At 37.2% G+C, this 16,571-nt stretch overlaps 3 protein-coding genes across 5 annotated transcripts; 2 read left to right on the forward strand and 1 right to left on the reverse strand.

Annotated features, from left to right (window-relative positions):
* The first annotated feature begins 1,482 nt into the window (after positions 1–1,482).
* LOC137709075 (uncharacterized) lies at positions 1,483–3,421 on the forward strand. The gene is made up of 4 exons (XM_068448215.1): positions 1,483–2,103; positions 2,253–2,489; positions 2,613–2,704; positions 2,779–3,421. The coding sequence occupies exons 1-4, from the start codon at positions 1,483–1,485 to the stop codon at positions 3,419–3,421; spliced, it is 1,593 nt and encodes a 530-aa protein (XP_068304316.1).
* Positions 3,422–4,596: 1,175 nt separating this feature from the next.
* LOC137709076 (probable DNA N(6)-methyladenine demethylase ALKBH1B) lies at positions 4,597–11,753 on the reverse strand. The gene is made up of 3 exons (XM_068448216.1): positions 11,655–11,753; positions 11,193–11,393; positions 4,597–4,800 (listed from the first exon to the last, which is right to left on the reverse strand). Exons 1-3 carry the CDS (start codon positions 11,751–11,753, stop codon positions 4,597–4,599), a joined length of 504 nt encoding a protein of 167 aa, XP_068304317.1.
* Positions 11,754–13,403: 1,650 nt separating this feature from the next.
* Positions 13,404–16,203, forward strand: LOC137708081 (25.3 kDa vesicle transport protein SEC22-1-like). 3 transcript variants are annotated; one of them, XM_068447070.1, is made up of 7 exons: positions 13,404–13,588; positions 13,983–14,063; positions 14,153–14,375; positions 14,623–14,783; positions 14,904–15,050; positions 15,132–15,208; positions 15,799–16,203. In XM_068447070.1, exons 3-7 carry the CDS (start codon positions 14,188–14,190, stop codon positions 15,880–15,882), a joined length of 657 nt encoding a protein of 218 aa, XP_068303171.1. In that variant the 5' UTR covers positions 13,404–13,588; positions 13,983–14,063; positions 14,153–14,187; the 3' UTR covers positions 15,883–16,203. The 3 variants fall into 3 exon arrangements, with proteins under 3 accessions (XP_068303171.1, XP_068303172.1, XP_068303170.1); XM_068447071.1 differs by having other exon boundaries at positions 14,028–14,063; XM_068447069.1 differs by lacking the exon at positions 13,983–14,063 and having other exon boundaries at positions 13,406–13,588.
* Positions 16,204–16,571: the final 368 nt, after the last annotated feature.

The following is a 16,571-nucleotide window of genomic DNA, read 5'->3' on the forward strand; positions in this document are numbered from 1 at the left end:
GGAGGGCTATAGAGAATGTCTTTTTTTCTTTTGTAGTGTAATTTTTAACTTTTTAATATTTATGTTTTTTGCCACTTAGTACTGCGGTATAGTGGTATTTCTCTTCAATTGTAAGTGAGAGGTCTTAGGTTCGATTCTCGCCAAATGTAAATTTGAACCACATTATTGCTAGTCCATTGTGAAGCTTGGTCCACCCCTTACCCTTGGTGTAGATAATATTGTTTGTTATATATATATATATATATATATATATATATATAGACACACACACGTTTTTTAGTAATAAAAAAAAGATTTTTGATTAATTTTTTTGGTGGGGGCAAAGGCATGCCACGTCATCGTTTAACGGAGGGCTCAACGGCTAGACAAGCGGAAGTATGATTTTGGGAGCAAATCATAACTTTAGGTATGAATGAGACGAAAAAAACTTAGGTAGCGAAGTGAAAATTTCACGATATTTGAGGGTAGCGAAGTGAGAATCACCCTTACTTGTTTCATGGGTAATTGTAAACATAAGGGAAGTCATAAATCGAAATAGCTCCAATACCCATATTCTAGTAAACGCGCCGAAGTCAAAAATAAAAATAATTCCAATACTCATTCCGTGTAAGTAAACATTTCAAGATAACCCTATTTTCTTAATCCTAAACCTATGATTTCCACAACTAAACCATCAATTAGGTACCAAAATATACTCTAACGAAGTCTATATCAATGTCATTAAACGGAATTCTACCTTGTTATTATCCTTGATTAAGAGATGCCTCATGCTATACCCAAAGTAGGTGATGCCTAATGTGTATATGACCACATGTACCAATTCTGGTGAAATGCTTTATGAGGCTACTTAGTATAGAAGCATAATTTGTGACCAAGATCAAGTCCTTCCATCTCAAACTCTTCCCAAAAGGAGAAATGCAACCACAAAGAGACCCACGACCTAATCCACAAACCAAATATATAAAAAAAGGGTGATCAATCACATTAATCTTGATTAATGTTGGCCCATGAATCATCATTTATCATCACACAAGTAAAAAAGAAAAAAGTCCATAAAATTTTCTGTGTATTAAATGTAACTTGGCTTTGAAGCCAAGAGAAGCTGATGTTTACGTGCCTGGCATGCAAAGGTAAAGCCGACAGAAGTGCTTTTGGACAAGCCAATATGCTGCCATAGTTCTCTGCCTCATCATCTCTATGCAGGAATCTTCCCTTGATTTCACTGCATCTCCTCCTCAGGTATTCAGAAATTATGAACAAATCTTGATCGTAACTCAAGTTTTCGTTATCTTGGTTTTTGTCGTTCAGATTTTTGTTTTCCTCGGTATTTCTAGTGAATTTATAACTGATGCTAATTTACTTTCCGGATGAACTAACTGATATTAGAAATTTCGTTTTCTTGATTCGTGTTGTTCGAGTTTTTTCCCAATGCGTGGTGTTCATTAATTAGTTTGGATTTAGCAGAACAAGAGGAGAAAAGCAATGGCTTCCCTCACACCAGGAGTTTTGATAAAGCTTCTTCAGAGCATAAACTCCAACGTGAAGGTTCGAGGAGAATATCGATCAGTCCTGCTTCAAGTGATCAGCATCGTGCCCGTCTTAAGTGGCTCAGAACTCTGGCCTAACCAAGGGTTCTTCATAAAAGTCTCCGATTCTTCTCATTCCACTTATGTCTTGCTGTCGAGGGAAGACAATGAGATTATATTGAATAACAAGTTGCAGCTTGGCCAGTTTTTCTATGTCGATAGAATGGAGGCAGGAACGCCGGTTCCTATTCTTGTTGGGGTCAGACCAGTTCCAGGACGACACCCTTTCATGGGGAATCCAAAAGATTTGATGCAAATGTTGGAGCTATCAGAGAGTCTGGTCCAAGCTGATCCCGAAGGAACCAGTAGTTTGAAATTGAGGGATTCCTTCGATGAAAACCCGAGACAGACGTTTGTTATCAAAGAGGACAAGGTGGCTGTTGCATCTAGGTATATGCATGGTGTTTCGACATCAAATTCAAAGGCTAGCACGGTGGATTCTAATGGTGGTGGGAAGAACAATGACAATGAGAGTGGTGCTAAGAAGGTTGCAATGGTGCAGAAGCTTAATGGTCAGGTACAATTTGCGTGCAAACTGCAAACATAATTTCCGTTTTTAAGGATAACTGCTTTTCTCAAATGTAACAAAGTTCTTGTGTAGGAAACACATTTCTGTTGAATCTTTAGACCAGTTATGTAGTATGATCATTTTTAGTAATGTTACAGGGATGCTCAATAGTTCCTCCCCACAATCGACCTGGTGCGCTTGCATTAAAGGCAGAGGTAGATGTATCTAACACCAAGAAGACTGCTGTGCCTTCAAGAAGCACTTCTGCAAAACGCACTTCAAGCAAACAGGAAATCATGAACTCTAACTGCTTGTCAAACCGAAAAGATAAAAGTAATGCAGCAGAGTCAGTTTTGTGGCCTTCTCTTCCTGCTAATTTTATGAAGCTCGGAAAGGTAACCAAGGCAACAATGACGTATTCATTGAATTTCATTGATGTGAGCTAGTCAACAATATATCGAATCCATTGAAGTTGCAATTTGACACTTACTTCGTATGTTTTGTTAAAATTTTACAAGGGAATGCTTAGAAGGAGAAATCTAGCTTCTTTGGTTGCAGCAGAAGCTCAGAAAGAAGCATCTACAGCAGCATCTCTTGTCAAATGCCTTAGGTAGACTATAATCTTACATGTGTGAATCACCTTAAAAATTGTCTCACAGTAAAATCTTTGTGTTTTTTTTCAAGTATGTTCTCCGATCTATGCTCATCTGCCTCGCCGGACAATCCCCACATCTCCTTCAACAAATTTTTCATACTCCACCAGCTCATTGACCAACCGAATATTGCAGCTCCATTAAAGGATAGTTTAATTCCTTTACCTACAAAGCAGTTACCTCCAGATGACGAAAGGTTGAGCAAAAAGACAGGCCTAATTCATGGTAAAGGTACATTGAAGTCTTTGAAAGTCCCCGCTGAGTTAAGTGGAGCAGAGAAACTAGAATGGGCGAAAGGAGATAGTGTGAAAGAGAGAGCAGAACTCAGAGAAGCTCTCGTAAATGAAATAAGATCTTGGTTCTTGAATTTCTTGGAGGAAGCATTGGAGTCTGGCTTTCGTCTGAAAACCCAAGAAAAGAAAGGTAAGGACAGTGGTGGGCGGCGCAACGAACCAGAGAATCAAATCGCTGCGACGCTATCACAGCTTAAGAAAGCAAATGAGTGGTTGGATAAACTGAAAAACAGTCTGAGCTCAGAGAACAATATACTGGTTGAGACTGTTGACAGGTTGAAACAGAAAGTGTATATTTGTTTACTTGCTCATGTTGAATCTGCTGCTACAGCTCTAGAAAACAGATCCGATCGCAACTCATTCAGCGAAATATATGAATAAATTATTACATATGAGACGGTTTTTGTGCCAAACAAGGCGATTTGAGCCAGGCATTGTTACTGAACTTGTGGGTGATGAAATAATTTATGGATGCTACTTATGTATAAATTTAAATTAATACCAATAAATGATGATATTTGGTACTAACCTTTGAAGAAATGCATAGGAGTTCAAGAAAAAAAGAGTCAAGGATGTGTAGCACTTACAATCGGGGATGTTAAGGGCGTTGCAGCATTGCAGAACTAGAATCTGTTCGATAACAAACACTCGATACAATCATCCGTGAAATGAGTTAAAACTTGAGCTCTGAAAAAACTGACCTATTTCATTGCAGCCAACCTTGTGCCTGAAAGGGAGAGAGTCCAAGCTGAAGAGCTAGAGCACATGCAAAATTCTCAGACAATGCTGATATATCTGGCATGTGCCCTGCTTCTCCAGCATGGCTCATTCTCCCTATATCCACCCTTAACTTCGGGCTGAACGATCACGAACGTCCGTCTGAGCACCTCCCTATAGAATTTTTTTAGGGTTAATTAATAAATATCTAATAAGAAGCGTGGAAATAATTGGTGATTAAAAAGGATTTTATGTCCAGAAAAACGTAGCTGTATGGATATACCTAATGCTGCTCAAAGCTGATGAGCTTACAATGGATCCCACCTACTAGGTTGACAAGCACTTGTGGTGGTGGTAGGGTTGTTGTTTGCTCTTCTGCTTTTGCTTATAAAATAAGCTTTTTTTTTATTGTTCTTGAAGTGAAGCAAGAGGAATGTTGAACCAAACAAAACTTTGCTCGAGCAACCGTTGAAGTTTGGCTGCCAAAAGAGAAAATAGGGTTGCATTTTAGTGCAGAAAAAAAGAGTTGACCTTATGAGTTTTACTTTATGAGTTTTACTTTAAAAGTGGTTTAAAAACCAATTAGAACTACTCTCCAACCAACAAGTTACAATATAGGTATGGATGTTTCTGTTGGCACCCTTTTTTATTCATTTGACCCAATTTCTTATTAAGTTTCGGTTAGACATTTTCGACCAAAGATCGGACAACACATACCCGTAATGAAATGAACAAATGACCTAATTCGAAATGAAAGTACTTTCCATGATATCAACATAAAGTGTCATTACATCACGAAGCTAGCATGTTTCGTTCGAACCAACACAGACTAGAAAAGACTACGATGTACAGAAGTACAAGATTTTCAACTCTTTGAAAGTAAGATTTCCACCATATATCAGAACATCTCCAGATTCCAGTATAACCTTATTTGCTCTGTCAACATCCCTTTGCCCACCATACAAGAATTCTGCAGAATCTCCGATGGAGAAGGAGACAACAGTCAAACGTTTGTGGAGACTCTGTTCACTTTCATCACGATCCTGCAGGAGGGCATGGTCAAAAGATGTTATCAAGTAGTTCACACACACTTGTTTAGGTTCAGAACACTAAGGTGTAGAATTATAGAGAGACGGGCCGAAGGGCCCACTTTCAACGACATTGATATTGTTCTTAACTTAGTAATTATCAAGTGCACAATCCGTCAGGTTTACCACCTGCACACTCCGTCAGGTGTGGAGTTTTATTACAAAAGGTCTCGGTGTTAGTTGGAATGGGGTTAGGATATTTAAACTATTATTTCTCTTTTTGTATAGCCAATGTGGGACTCAACACGCCCCCTTACGTGGAACCCAATTAGTGGGTTACATGTGGGAGGTCCACACATCGGCAACCATATGAAGCCAAAGGGACTCACACTACACGCGGGTCTAAGGGACCCACTATCATCGCACGGGGCCAAGGGGACACATAGGGATGACAATTCTAATCGTTAAACCAGATAACCGTAGATAACCGCAGATAACCGCCCGAATGAAATAGATTTGGGTAACCGAGATTAGTAAATAATATAATTTTTATAATATATATATATATATATATGTATGTTTGTATATCTATTATTTACCGAACCATTACCTTGAGAATACAAAAATTGCATTTTGTAGGAAAGTAAAGTTTTGAATCAAAATCAAATGCGAACTCAATGGTGCTTATGAGAGATATCAAAGACAAGGCAACATCATTAGTGTTTTAATTTTTATACTCAACAAGATTCATTCATTGAATCATTTTATACATCAAATGTTTAATGACAAAAATTAATATCTACTAACTTATAATGTCTCAACTGAACGAATATATTTTTTGTATTGACGAAGATGGATATACTCGTTAACCGATGAAAAATCTGTTACCCGGTGGGTATGATTATGGATAATACCTGATGATTAATTTACGTTTATGGATATGGTTAATTTTCGTGGTTATGGGGATGGATATAGCATTTCCGTCCACAAACCGAACCATTGTCATCCCTAAGGACACACCCATCATGTACGCTCCCTGGCTCTGATACCATGTAGAATTATCAGAGAGACGGGTTGAATGGTCCACTAATAAGCCAAATATTACTTGTACTGCTATAAAATAGTTTGTTACAATTGTAACAAACTATCTGTGTTAGTTAAGAACTTGATTGTAATTAGCTAAGTTAGCTAAGGGTAGAAAGGTCATCAGATTTGTATCTGTATATATACTAACATGTACACTGAAATTATTTATTAAAATGAAATCAAGATATTTTCTTACATTTGTGTTTTCTTACAAGCTAAGTTTTCTATATGGTATCACTCACCAACCGCTTCACGACTCGTTGACATCTCGATCCTCTTTCCGCTTCGTTGTTCATCAAATTCTTGCTGGAATTCATCTTTGAATTCATATTTTCTCATTGATTGTATGTATTTCTTCATTTTGATTACTCAATTTCATGGAATCTCAATCAGATTTGTCTCTTCCTCCCCCAAATTCTTCTGCTTCAAACCCTAACTCGATGAACAATTACTCCTCTCTTACAATTCAGAATATTGGAAGCATGGTTCCGATCAAGTTGAAGGGATCTAATTACCTTCCATGGCGAGCATTGTTCGCTCCAATCTTCAAGTGTTACAAACTCATTGGAATTATTGACGGATCTGACCCATGTCCGCAACCTCTGCTTCCTGATTGTTCTCTTAATCCTGAGTTTGAATTGTGGTATGAGAAGGATCAAAACCTGTTGATCTAGTTAAATCCAACACTCTCTGAAGAAATTATTCCTTTTACGGTTAGGGTTTCATCGTCTTGCGAACTGTGGCTTAAGCTAAAACAACGTTTTAAAGGAGTCTCTGATGCACATATTCATCAACTTTGTTCTCGCCTTCAATCTCTTCAGAAATGATCTCTCTCAATTTCTAACTATCTACATCAAATCAAACAGATTTCTGATTCTTTGACTGCAGATGAAGCTTCTGTGTCTAATCATGACCTAATTGCAGCAACGCTTCATGGATTGCCTGAGGAATTTGAGTCATTCATTGATTCGATCAATCTTTGTCTCTTATCTACGACTTTAGATGAACTTTTCAAGCCTTCAATGTTCAATCTTAGCTGCCTTTGCTTCCTTCCCTACATCCATCTCAGGCCTATGCAGCTCAAAATCAACCATTGTAGCAATCCCTTCGCTACAACTCTAATCGTGGGAGTGGTAACAATTGATTTTCCAACAATTGTGGCAATCAGAATTTTAATGGCAATAATCGAGGCAACCAATATAACTTTGGTTTCAACAAGTCTAATTCTCTGGGCTTTCATTCTCAAGGCTCCTCTGGCTCTTGAATTACTTGTCAAATATGTGGCTCTACTAGTCATGAAACCATTGACTGATATGATCGCATGAATCCTAACATCTTTGGTAAAGTTCCACCAACCAAACTTGCTGCTATGTACACTCACTATGCCTCGAAGCCACCTTCATCATGGATTCTTGACTCTGGAGCAACATCGCATATCACTAATGATATTTCTCATATATCCTTTCCTACTCCATACACTGGTTAAGATAAGGTCTACATTGGCGATGGTAAAGGTTTGTCAATTCATCACACTGGTTCTTCTTCCTTAAACACTGCTTCTTCTTCATTTAAGTTGAACAATGTTTTAGATGTTCCTTAAATGAAACACAATTTATTACATGTCTATCAATTCCTCAAGAAGAATTATTGTTCATTGACTTTAACTTCCAATGGATCATGTGTATAAAAGATCATTCTATGGGGAAGATGTTTTTGCTGGGCCTAGTTAAAGATGGCTTCTATCAAATCCAAGGTATTTCTGGTACTCAACATCCTCCTCAGATGCTCAATCATGCTCTTGTTAGTATAACCACTCTTGTCAAAGTATGGCATAATTGGCTATGACATCTTTCATCTTCTATTTTTTGTAGACTTATATCTAGTAATAAACTTGCATTACAAGGCAAACATTCGATTGACTTCTTCTGCTTAGACTGTGTTATTGCCAAGAATCACAAGTTGCCATTTTCTGTTTCTAGCTTTTCTTCAACTAGTAGTTTGAGTATGTTACATTATGAAGTATGAGGCCCAGCTCCAATTGTTTATGTGTCTGGTTACAAATACTATTTGATAATTGTGGATGATTTTAGTAAGTACACTTGGCTCTTTCCTCTAAAAGTCAAATATGATGTGTACTTTACATTTATTGTATTCATAACCTATGTAGAAACTTCTATTGGAAATAAAATAAAGTGTTTGAGATCCGACTATAGGGGTGAATTTTCAAGTACTTTGTTTACTTTCTTTCTTAAGTCAAATGGCATCTCTCATCAACTTAGTTGCCCACATACCCCTAAGCAAAATGGTTGTCCTGAAAGAAAGCACAAACATTTGGTTGAAACTACAAGAACTTTATTGGTTTCTTATCATGTTCCACATGTATATGGGGTTAAAGCATTCTCTACTGCCACTTATCTCATCAACAGACTACCTATTTCTAGATTGACTACTTCTCCATGGGAACTTCTCTTCAAAACCTTTCTAGATTATTCAAAGCTCAAGACTTTTGGTTGCAACTGCTTTCCATGGCTAAAACCATATGTTTCATCCAAGCTAGATGGTAAAAGTAAATGTTGTGTTTTCTTGGGATACATTCTACAATACAAAGGATATCGATGCCTTGATCATGTTACTCATAGAGTTTATATTTCAAGACGTGAAGTTTGATGAGTTTACTTATCTGTTTCACACTTCTATAGCTCCAATAGAAGTAGCCTCTTCATTCACTCCTTACAATGCAACTCCTTTTGATATGCATTTCTCTATGACAAATCCAAGAATGTTAACTACAAAACTGTCATCTTCCCCATCAACCATAGTACCATCTTCAGTGCAATCTTAAGAGCACTCTCTAGTACAATCTCAAGTGCAATCTCAAATGCAATCTCCAATGCAATCTCAAGTACATTCTCCAGTACAATCTCAAGTGCAATATTCTACTCATCTTATGGTTACAAGGTCCAAGGCAGGTATTTTCAAGCCTAAAGCTTATTTTCCAACAAAGCATCCATTACCTGATTCTATTGATTATGTTCCTACTACTTATTTACAAGCTGCAAAATATGAACATTGGAGATTAGTCATGCAAGAAGAGTTCAATGCTCTTCAACTTACATGCACTTGGTCTTTAGTACCTTATTATTCCTCTCAAGAAAGCATGATGGCACAGTGGATAGATATAAACTTGTTTAGTAGCTAAAGGGTTTCACCAACAAAAAGGTATTGATTATCAAGAGACTTTCAGCCTTGTTGCAAAGCCAGTCACAATTTGAATTCTATTGTCCTTAGCTGTTCAATTTGATTGGTTTCTCAATCAATTAGATGTTAGTAATGCTTTTCTTCATGGAGACTTAAAGGAATCTTTATGCACTAGCCCTTTAGCTTTATTGATTCAACCTTACCCAATCATGTCTGCAAGTTGAGAAAGTCATTGTATGGCTTAAAACAAGCCCCAAGGGCTTGGTTTGACTAACTGTTTTAAGCCTTGCATAGTTTTGGATTTCAGCAATCAACCTCAGACGGATTTTTTTTTTTTTTTTTTAAGCACAAGTTCTTGTAATAGTATTGGTTTATATGGATGATATTCTAGTCACAGGACTAGATACAAATCTCTATCAAAAATTTATCACTCAATTCAGTCAAGTGTTTCCAGTTAAGGATTTGAGTCCACTTCACTACTTTTTGGGTTTAGAAGTTCAAAGATCATCTGCTGGCCTCTTCTTACATCAAAGCAAGTACTTACTCGATCTTCTTGGCAAAACAAACATAAAGGGTGTTAAACCTTGTTCTACTCCTCTTGGTATCACTAAGCTTGATCACAATGGTCATTTTCTTTGTAAACCTACTGAATATCGATCAATTGTTGGGGATCTTCAATATCTTACTTGGACAAGACATGATTTCTCTTTTGTTGTCATCCAAGTGTGCCAATTCATGCATTCTCTAAGAGCACAACATATACAAGCAGTAAAGAGAATTCTTAGATTTCTTAAAGAGACTCTTACTCATGGTTTATGGTTTAAAAATGGACATCTCTCTGCATACTCAAATGCAGATTGGATAAGCAGCACGTTTGATAGGTGATCCACCAGTGGCTATTGTGTTTTTCTGGGTCCAAATCTCATTAGTTGGAATGCCAAAAAGCAATCCATTGTTGCTCAATCATCCACATAGGCTGAGTATAGATCTTTGGCTCACACAGTTGCTAAAATCACATGGATCTGCAAAGTATTTTATGATATTGGTTTTCCCTTATCTCAAGTCCCAACTCTATGGTGTGATAACATCTCAACAATTTAACTTGCTTCCAACCCTGTTTTTCATGCCAGGACCAAGCATGTTGAGATTGATTACCATTACATCTGGGAACTTGTCTTAGCTAATCTTGTCAAAGTTCTCTTTGTTTGCAGTCAAGATCAAGTAGCTGACATTTATACAAAATCCATCTCTAAACATAGATTTAGTTTTCTTCAATCCAAGGTTCGTCTTAGCATATTTCATGCATCCAAGCTCAGCATGAACCGGTGTAATAACCCAAATATTACTTGTACTTCTATAAAATAGTTTGTTACAGTTGTAACAAACTCTCTTTGTTAGTTAAGGACTTGATTGTAATTAACTAAGTTAGCTAAGGGTAGAAAGGTCATCAGATCTGTATCTGTATATATATACCAACTTGTACACTGAAATTATTCATTAAAATGAAATCAAGATTTTCTTACATTTTTGTTTTCTTACAAGCTAAGTTTTCTATACCTACTTCTAACAACACCGATATTGTCTCCAACTTGGTAATTACCACCTACACAATCCGTCAAGTGTGAGCTTTTATCACAAAAACCCTTGGTGTTAGTTGGAGTGGAGTTAGAATATTTAAACTATTATTTCTCTTTTTGTATAGCCAATGTGGAACTCAACATAAGGTTTACTTATTTTAAGATTCACAAAATAATACAGGAAAGTTTGCTTTAGTCTTCTAAACGATCCAGAAATGACTAATTGGAGAATAATTGCATTTGGGTTATAGATGATTTGAAAGATAAGATGGTGCAGCTACTGCAGATGAATGTCATGCGGGTTAGTGCATAAAACAAAGTGTGAAGACCACTGTTTTTATCGCACACATAAAAGTGGCGATTGTTCATCCAAAATGGTTAATGGATAGTTCAATGGCTGGTGGTCATAGATGTAATGCTTAACAAAGTTTTATGAAAGTTCACAAGACATATGTCTGGGGTCATCCATGGAAGTAAGCCTTAAGCATTGCTAGCTTTAGAGTCTTTCCTAGTAAAGAAATGGGACTCGTTGATTGCACTTTCAACCAATTGAAAGAATTTAATAGGAATCTTTGGCGGTTTAGCACCATCAACAGGTCGATAATCTTCATATTGACTCATCTCAAGGTCCCCATTCTTACCAAGGCATATCATGTCCAAATTCAGCTTTGCTCCATTGCGGTAACCAGGTTGGTAGAAACCTCCAAGACCCAAACCTAAGTCTCGACATAGCTTGACTATATTGATCTAGTAAAAATAAAAAACTAAAAATCTCATAATTAATCAACTTACTCTACGATTTCATATACCATTCACATATTTAGATCGGTAAAATATGGAGATAGCAATAGTTTTGTTGTATTGGTAATCCACATGGAAAAGAAAGCTCCTCCTAAAGCTTCATTGCTTCAACAATGAAAGCTCAAGGTTGACACAACTATCATAGAAAATCATTTTAAAATGAAAATTAATCACGAAATCTAGTTATTCAAGAACACGAAGAAGCACCTGGTCACTGAGGGAAAGGAAAATTTTTAACGGAACCATTCCAGCTTGCAATACACTTCTACTTTTCTGTTCCATGGAGCGCTTCATTTCATCCCGCATTTCTCTATTCTATGTTAGCAGAGGAGCCTTTAGAGTAACAAAACCCCTTTCTTTAGTAGGGCATAAATCAAAAGTCGAGCGTTCAGAAAGCTAAAGCTCTACCTTCCTATCATTGGTTTCATTTACAAGACAGTTAGTAGGGAAAGGCACACTGTGGCCTCAAACTTGTAGGACAGAGTCACACTTTTTCCTATCATCTCATTCGGGGTTACTCTATTTACATTCTCTCTACCCCCATATGCAATTTCCCAGAATAACTCCAGATTACAAATTGAAGGAGAATGTCTACCATAGCTTGAATCCAAGGCAACTGAGCACTTTGAATTTTTCAGTTAACACCCCTGGACTCAACTGACCTACGTCCCCCCTTCTTCAAACTCTAAGCATAAGAACGCGTATCTTTTCTTCCAGATGGATGCCATTCCTCCCGATGTGCAGAACTGGTGTCAAACTTATGCTCATAATGATATCATAAGGTACTTGGTGGCACTTGATGGGAACTTTCCATTTCACTATTGGACCAAAACTCATCATTTCCAGAGGAGTCACTAGAAAATGTCCCACGAGTTCCACCTCTAGCCTGTTGTTTATATGAGCGTGTACAAAAATCAGTCAATCAACTCAAATCCACTGATCATGGGTTTGTCAATCACTTTTTGAGGCATGCTGCAATGAGATCAAACACCATTCGAAAAGAGACAACCAAACAAATGAAATGTCACCAAATGAACAAAGGAATGGAGCTGAAATTAAGGCATCCAAACTACAAACCTAGCCTTGGATTAATAACCGCTTTCCATCTCAACCTTGAATTCGTAGACCTTCGTGCTTTACAAAATCAAAACACAAACCAATTTTGATTTGTTTAAGCACCTATGTTGCTCAAGTATCCACTTTTAAATCATTGACTATCAGAACCATCTAAGACTTCTCACTTACAAGTGAAGAGGAATACCACTAGACCGTAGTACTAAGTGACGACGAGAAGATTACAATTAATTTTGGAAGAAATGAATGGGGTGTAGTAAATTTAGATTTTAGAGGATTTTAATAAAAAAACACTTAGTGACAAATTTCAATGGATTTTAATAGATTATGTAGGAAAAACTTGGAAATATTAAGATGTTTATAGGATGGAAGTGGATGGTTGGGTACTTATAGAATTTTTTATTTATTTATAATTTTTAAATTTTTTTGTCTAACTGAATTATAAGGGTCGTTGGATTATATTTTTTTTGCAATCCAAAAGCTCAGATTGTGCCACGTGGGCACAACTAATAGATTCACTTTTTTCGAATTTTTAACCTAAATATGTTGGCTAATTTGGACCGTTGGATGATATAGCCTTTACAAATCTAACGGCCCATATAGCGTCATGTGTCCTAGCAGTTGAGTTTAAATTTAAAAATTTTTACTGTTGAAATCCAATGGTTCAGATTTTGTTCTGTTAGAATCCAATGGTCCAAAATTAGCCAACATATTTAGGTTAAAAATTCGAAAAAAATTAAGAATGTGTGTGAGTAGTAAAAATAAATACGTAGGAGACAGCACCCTTTTTGTCCGTTTTCCATTTGCCCGTTTGCCCATTTACCGGTTTGCCCGTTCGACCGCCTGCAGTAAGATGTTGTACGTGTGAAATTTCAGGCTTTGGCTTGGTTCTTTCAAGGTACAACCCATAGCACGCAGAGAGAGAGGGATCGTAGATTAAACTCGAAAACGCAACCCTCATTTACTCCGTTCGGTCCCCGAAACTCCCCTTCCACATCTGCTCTCAATTCTTCTCGCTCAGATTGCACCATCGTCCTCACCGTTCCTCAGATCAATGCTATAAACGGGTATTTGCTCTGTATTTTCCAAATTCTCTATCAAGTTTCTTTTTTTCTTTTCAATTTCTCAGATTTGTCGTAAATTTTTGGATTTCACAGCATTTTCTTTTATGATCTTGTAGCAAATTGTGTAAAATTTGTAGTTTAGGGATATTTTGGGGCAAATGGGTTTAGATGGTTAAACGGTTTGGGTTTGATCTTTGATGCCTTGTGATCGATCAGTTGGAATTACAGAATTGGGTAGCCCGTGAATCATTTTTGTTAGCTAAAAACACAATTAATTATAAAACAAAATTTGGCTCTCTTTTAAGATTTAATTTTGTTAGATATTGAACATGGGATTTGGGTTTTAACTGTATTGGCCTAAACCCAATTTCTAAGTCTGCATGTTTAACCTTATCAGAAAATCGGGTGGACTAGTTATTTAACGGTGTAGATCTTTTCGTAGGAAGATAATGCATATCGTGTAAGGCTGTCTGGCATTGTGAGTATATTATTGTTGTATTTCTTGGTAGTTTTTGGATTTTTCAAGTTATTCTGGATCTGGGATTTGATGATTTTGACATGGGGCAGTTAATTTCGCATTGCTGGGAAGTTGTGAAGTGAAGATGGTGAAGCTGACAATGATTGCTCGTGTTACTGATGGTCTTCCACTAGCAGAGGGACTGGATGATGGCCGTGATGTAAAAGACTCAGAATTCTACAAACAACAAGTCAAGGCTTTATTCAAGAACTTGTCAAGAGGCCAAAATGAGCCTTCAAGGATGTCAGTTGAAACTGGACCCTTTGTTTTCCAGTATCCTTGTCACTTTTGTCTTTATGATTTATGGTGTTTATAAACTGTGTGCGGTTTTTTGCACATCTGTTGGCTTAATCTAATATTGGCAGATAATATGTTAGTTTCACGTACCTGCTGTTGTCATTAAATTTAAGTTTCTCATTCAGTAATTGTCTTATCAATGACTTAAAGTGAATGCTATGTATTCATTGTTCTCGTTATAGGACGAGCATACAACTGTTATTGCCTTGACCTTTGTTCTTAGCTATATCATCGAAGGACGTGTGTGTTACTTAACAATGTGCGACCGTGCCTATCCAAAGAAACTTGCCTTCCAATACCTTGAAGATCTCAAGAATGAATTTGAGCGTGTTAACGGGACCCAAATTGAAACTGCTGCAAGGCCTTATGCATTCATTAAATTTGGTAGGTCTTTTTCCAGAAATTGTTGTCCCTCGTATGTTAAGTAGAATTTTGTACTTATTGTCTACATTTTGGTTCTTCTTTAGCTGTGTTTGATTTCCTTCCACTTTTTGTGTTTAAAAGATACATTCATACAGAAAACAAAGAAATTGTACCAGGACACTCACACTCAGAGGAATATTGCAAAGTTGAATGATGAGCTCTATGAAGTCCACCAAATAATGACTCGCAATGTTCAGGAAGTGCTTGGTGTTGGTGAAAAGTTGGACCGTAAGTCTCTTTTTGCTTCTAGATGGAAGTTTTATTTTGTGTGGATGGATGATAATTTTCCTCCTGAATTTCATTTTACAGAGGTTAGTCAAATGTCCAGCCGTTTAACATCAGAATCTCGTGTGTATGCTGATAAAGCAAGAGATTTGAATCGACAGGTTAGTCTTATCTGACTAGCTGTGATGGGCAATCATCTAAACTAATACTATGTGGACTTCCCAAACATTACATATCATATGATTTCCCTGCACACCCTGTCCTTGGTACTTGTTTGAATAATGTAGCATCTAATCATTTCCATTATCATACCTTTGGATGGGACATCTTCCGTATGTCTCAATTCAATCAAGTTGTAGTGTCCTGTGTTGAGTATGAATGCAGCTGTGGTGGCGGCATTTACATGATACCTTTCTTTTGTTTACTTGAATGCTCGTTCAAAAGCTGTTATTTATTCATGCTGCTGGGCTTGTAAACTTCTGTTAGCTGTTGCTGATGGTGCTGTATGCTGGTGCTAGTACTAAGCCATAATAATTGGGTTTTTCTGTTTTCTTTGTACGAAATAGGTCTGAATAGCCATTTTTGTTTGAATTAGGAATAATACAATTATGTTGCCTTCCCCAATCTGCCATGAGTACTCTTGATTGAAGATGTTTCTGTCAAAGAATTAGATCATATGTGAACTTTTATTTTTCCGAGTAGTATGTAGCTGAAACTTACTACTTTATCATTTCACACGTCTTAATTGTAGGCTCTGATCCGAAAGTATGCACCTATTGCCATTGTGCTTGGAGTGGTTTTCCTCCTTTTCTGGGTCAAAACAAAGCTCTGGTGATCAAACTGCCTCATCTATGTTCTGAATTTGACGATTTTGACGGGCTTCTGTTTGTTGCGGTGGACTGCTTCCATTCTATTTCAGACTTGGGAACTTCAGATTGGCTGCCTTATCCTCATGAAAGGTTTAAATGATGTTTTGGGGTTACTTTTGTTGGTCACGCGGAGTTTGATTGAGAAAATTAATTCTGTAAGAACCTCTGCTTATGGGGACATATCCACCCTTATGAAAGAGAGACCCCTCAAAAGAACAAATTGAGTCGTGGGATCTTATCAGTTGTCATACTACCAATTAAAAGGGAATAGATTTTGCTGTTTTATATATACATTGTTAACATTATTTGTGGCGTTTTAAGAGTAGGGTCGGTCAGTTCCTATCGACAGGAGCGCCTTTGTCCGGCGAACTCTGTCAATCAGTCTTACTGTTTATGATTCTTGTACTACAAGATCGACGAGATCAATACATTCCGTTGTGTAGTTGCCACTTTTCACTGGTGAGCCATGGATAAATGAGCTTCCACAAAACTGGTAAGTGCTTTGGTGATGACTCGAATCGTGTCAAATAATAAATTGCAACAAACCAATCAAACTTGTGCATAAAACCAATTTATAAGACCAAATCAGCTCAGACGGCTCTATTGCTTCACAAAGGGGTGGGGATTTGAAGCTCGGTTAAAAGCATTCACCCGT

Source organism: Pyrus communis, chromosome 11 (assembly GCF_963583255.1).
Source record: "Pyrus communis chromosome 11, drPyrComm1.1, whole genome shotgun sequence".
Taxonomy (NCBI): Eukaryota; Viridiplantae; Streptophyta; class Magnoliopsida; order Rosales; family Rosaceae; genus Pyrus; species Pyrus communis.

Coding starts and splice junctions, on each gene's coding strand:
- LOC137709075 (XM_068448215.1), top strand. CDS start 1,483: ATGGCTTCCCTCACACCAGGAGTTTTGATAAAGCTTCTTCAGAGCATA. Junction 2,104..2,252: donor TGCAGAAGCTTAATGGTCAG/GTACAATTTGCG, acceptor GTAATGTTACAG/GGATGCTCAATAGTTCCTCC. Junction 2,490..2,612: donor ATTTTATGAAGCTCGGAAAG/GTAACCAAGGCA, acceptor AAATTTTACAAG/GGAATGCTTAGAAGGAGAAA.
- LOC137708081 (XM_068447070.1), top strand. CDS start 14,188: ATGGTGAAGCTGACAATGATTGCTCGTGTTACTGATGGTCTTCCACTA. Junction 14,784..14,903: donor TTATGCATTCATTAAATTTG/GTAGGTCTTTTT, acceptor TGTGTTTAAAAG/ATACATTCATACAGAAAACA. Junction 15,209..15,798: donor CAAGAGATTTGAATCGACAG/GTTAGTCTTATC, acceptor TCTTAATTGTAG/GCTCTGATCCGAAAGTATGC.
- LOC137709076 (XM_068448216.1), bottom strand. CDS start 11,753: ATGCGGGATGAAATGAAGCGCTCCATGGAACAGAAAAGTAGAAGTGTA. Junction 11,394..11,654: donor TCCTTTCCCTCAGTGACCAG/GTGCTTCTTCGT, acceptor TATTTTTACTAG/ATCAATATAGTCAAGCTATG. Junction 4,801..11,192: donor CTATTAAATTCTTTCAATTG/GTTGAAAGTGCA, acceptor GCCCTCCTGCAG/GATCGTGATGAAAGTGAACA.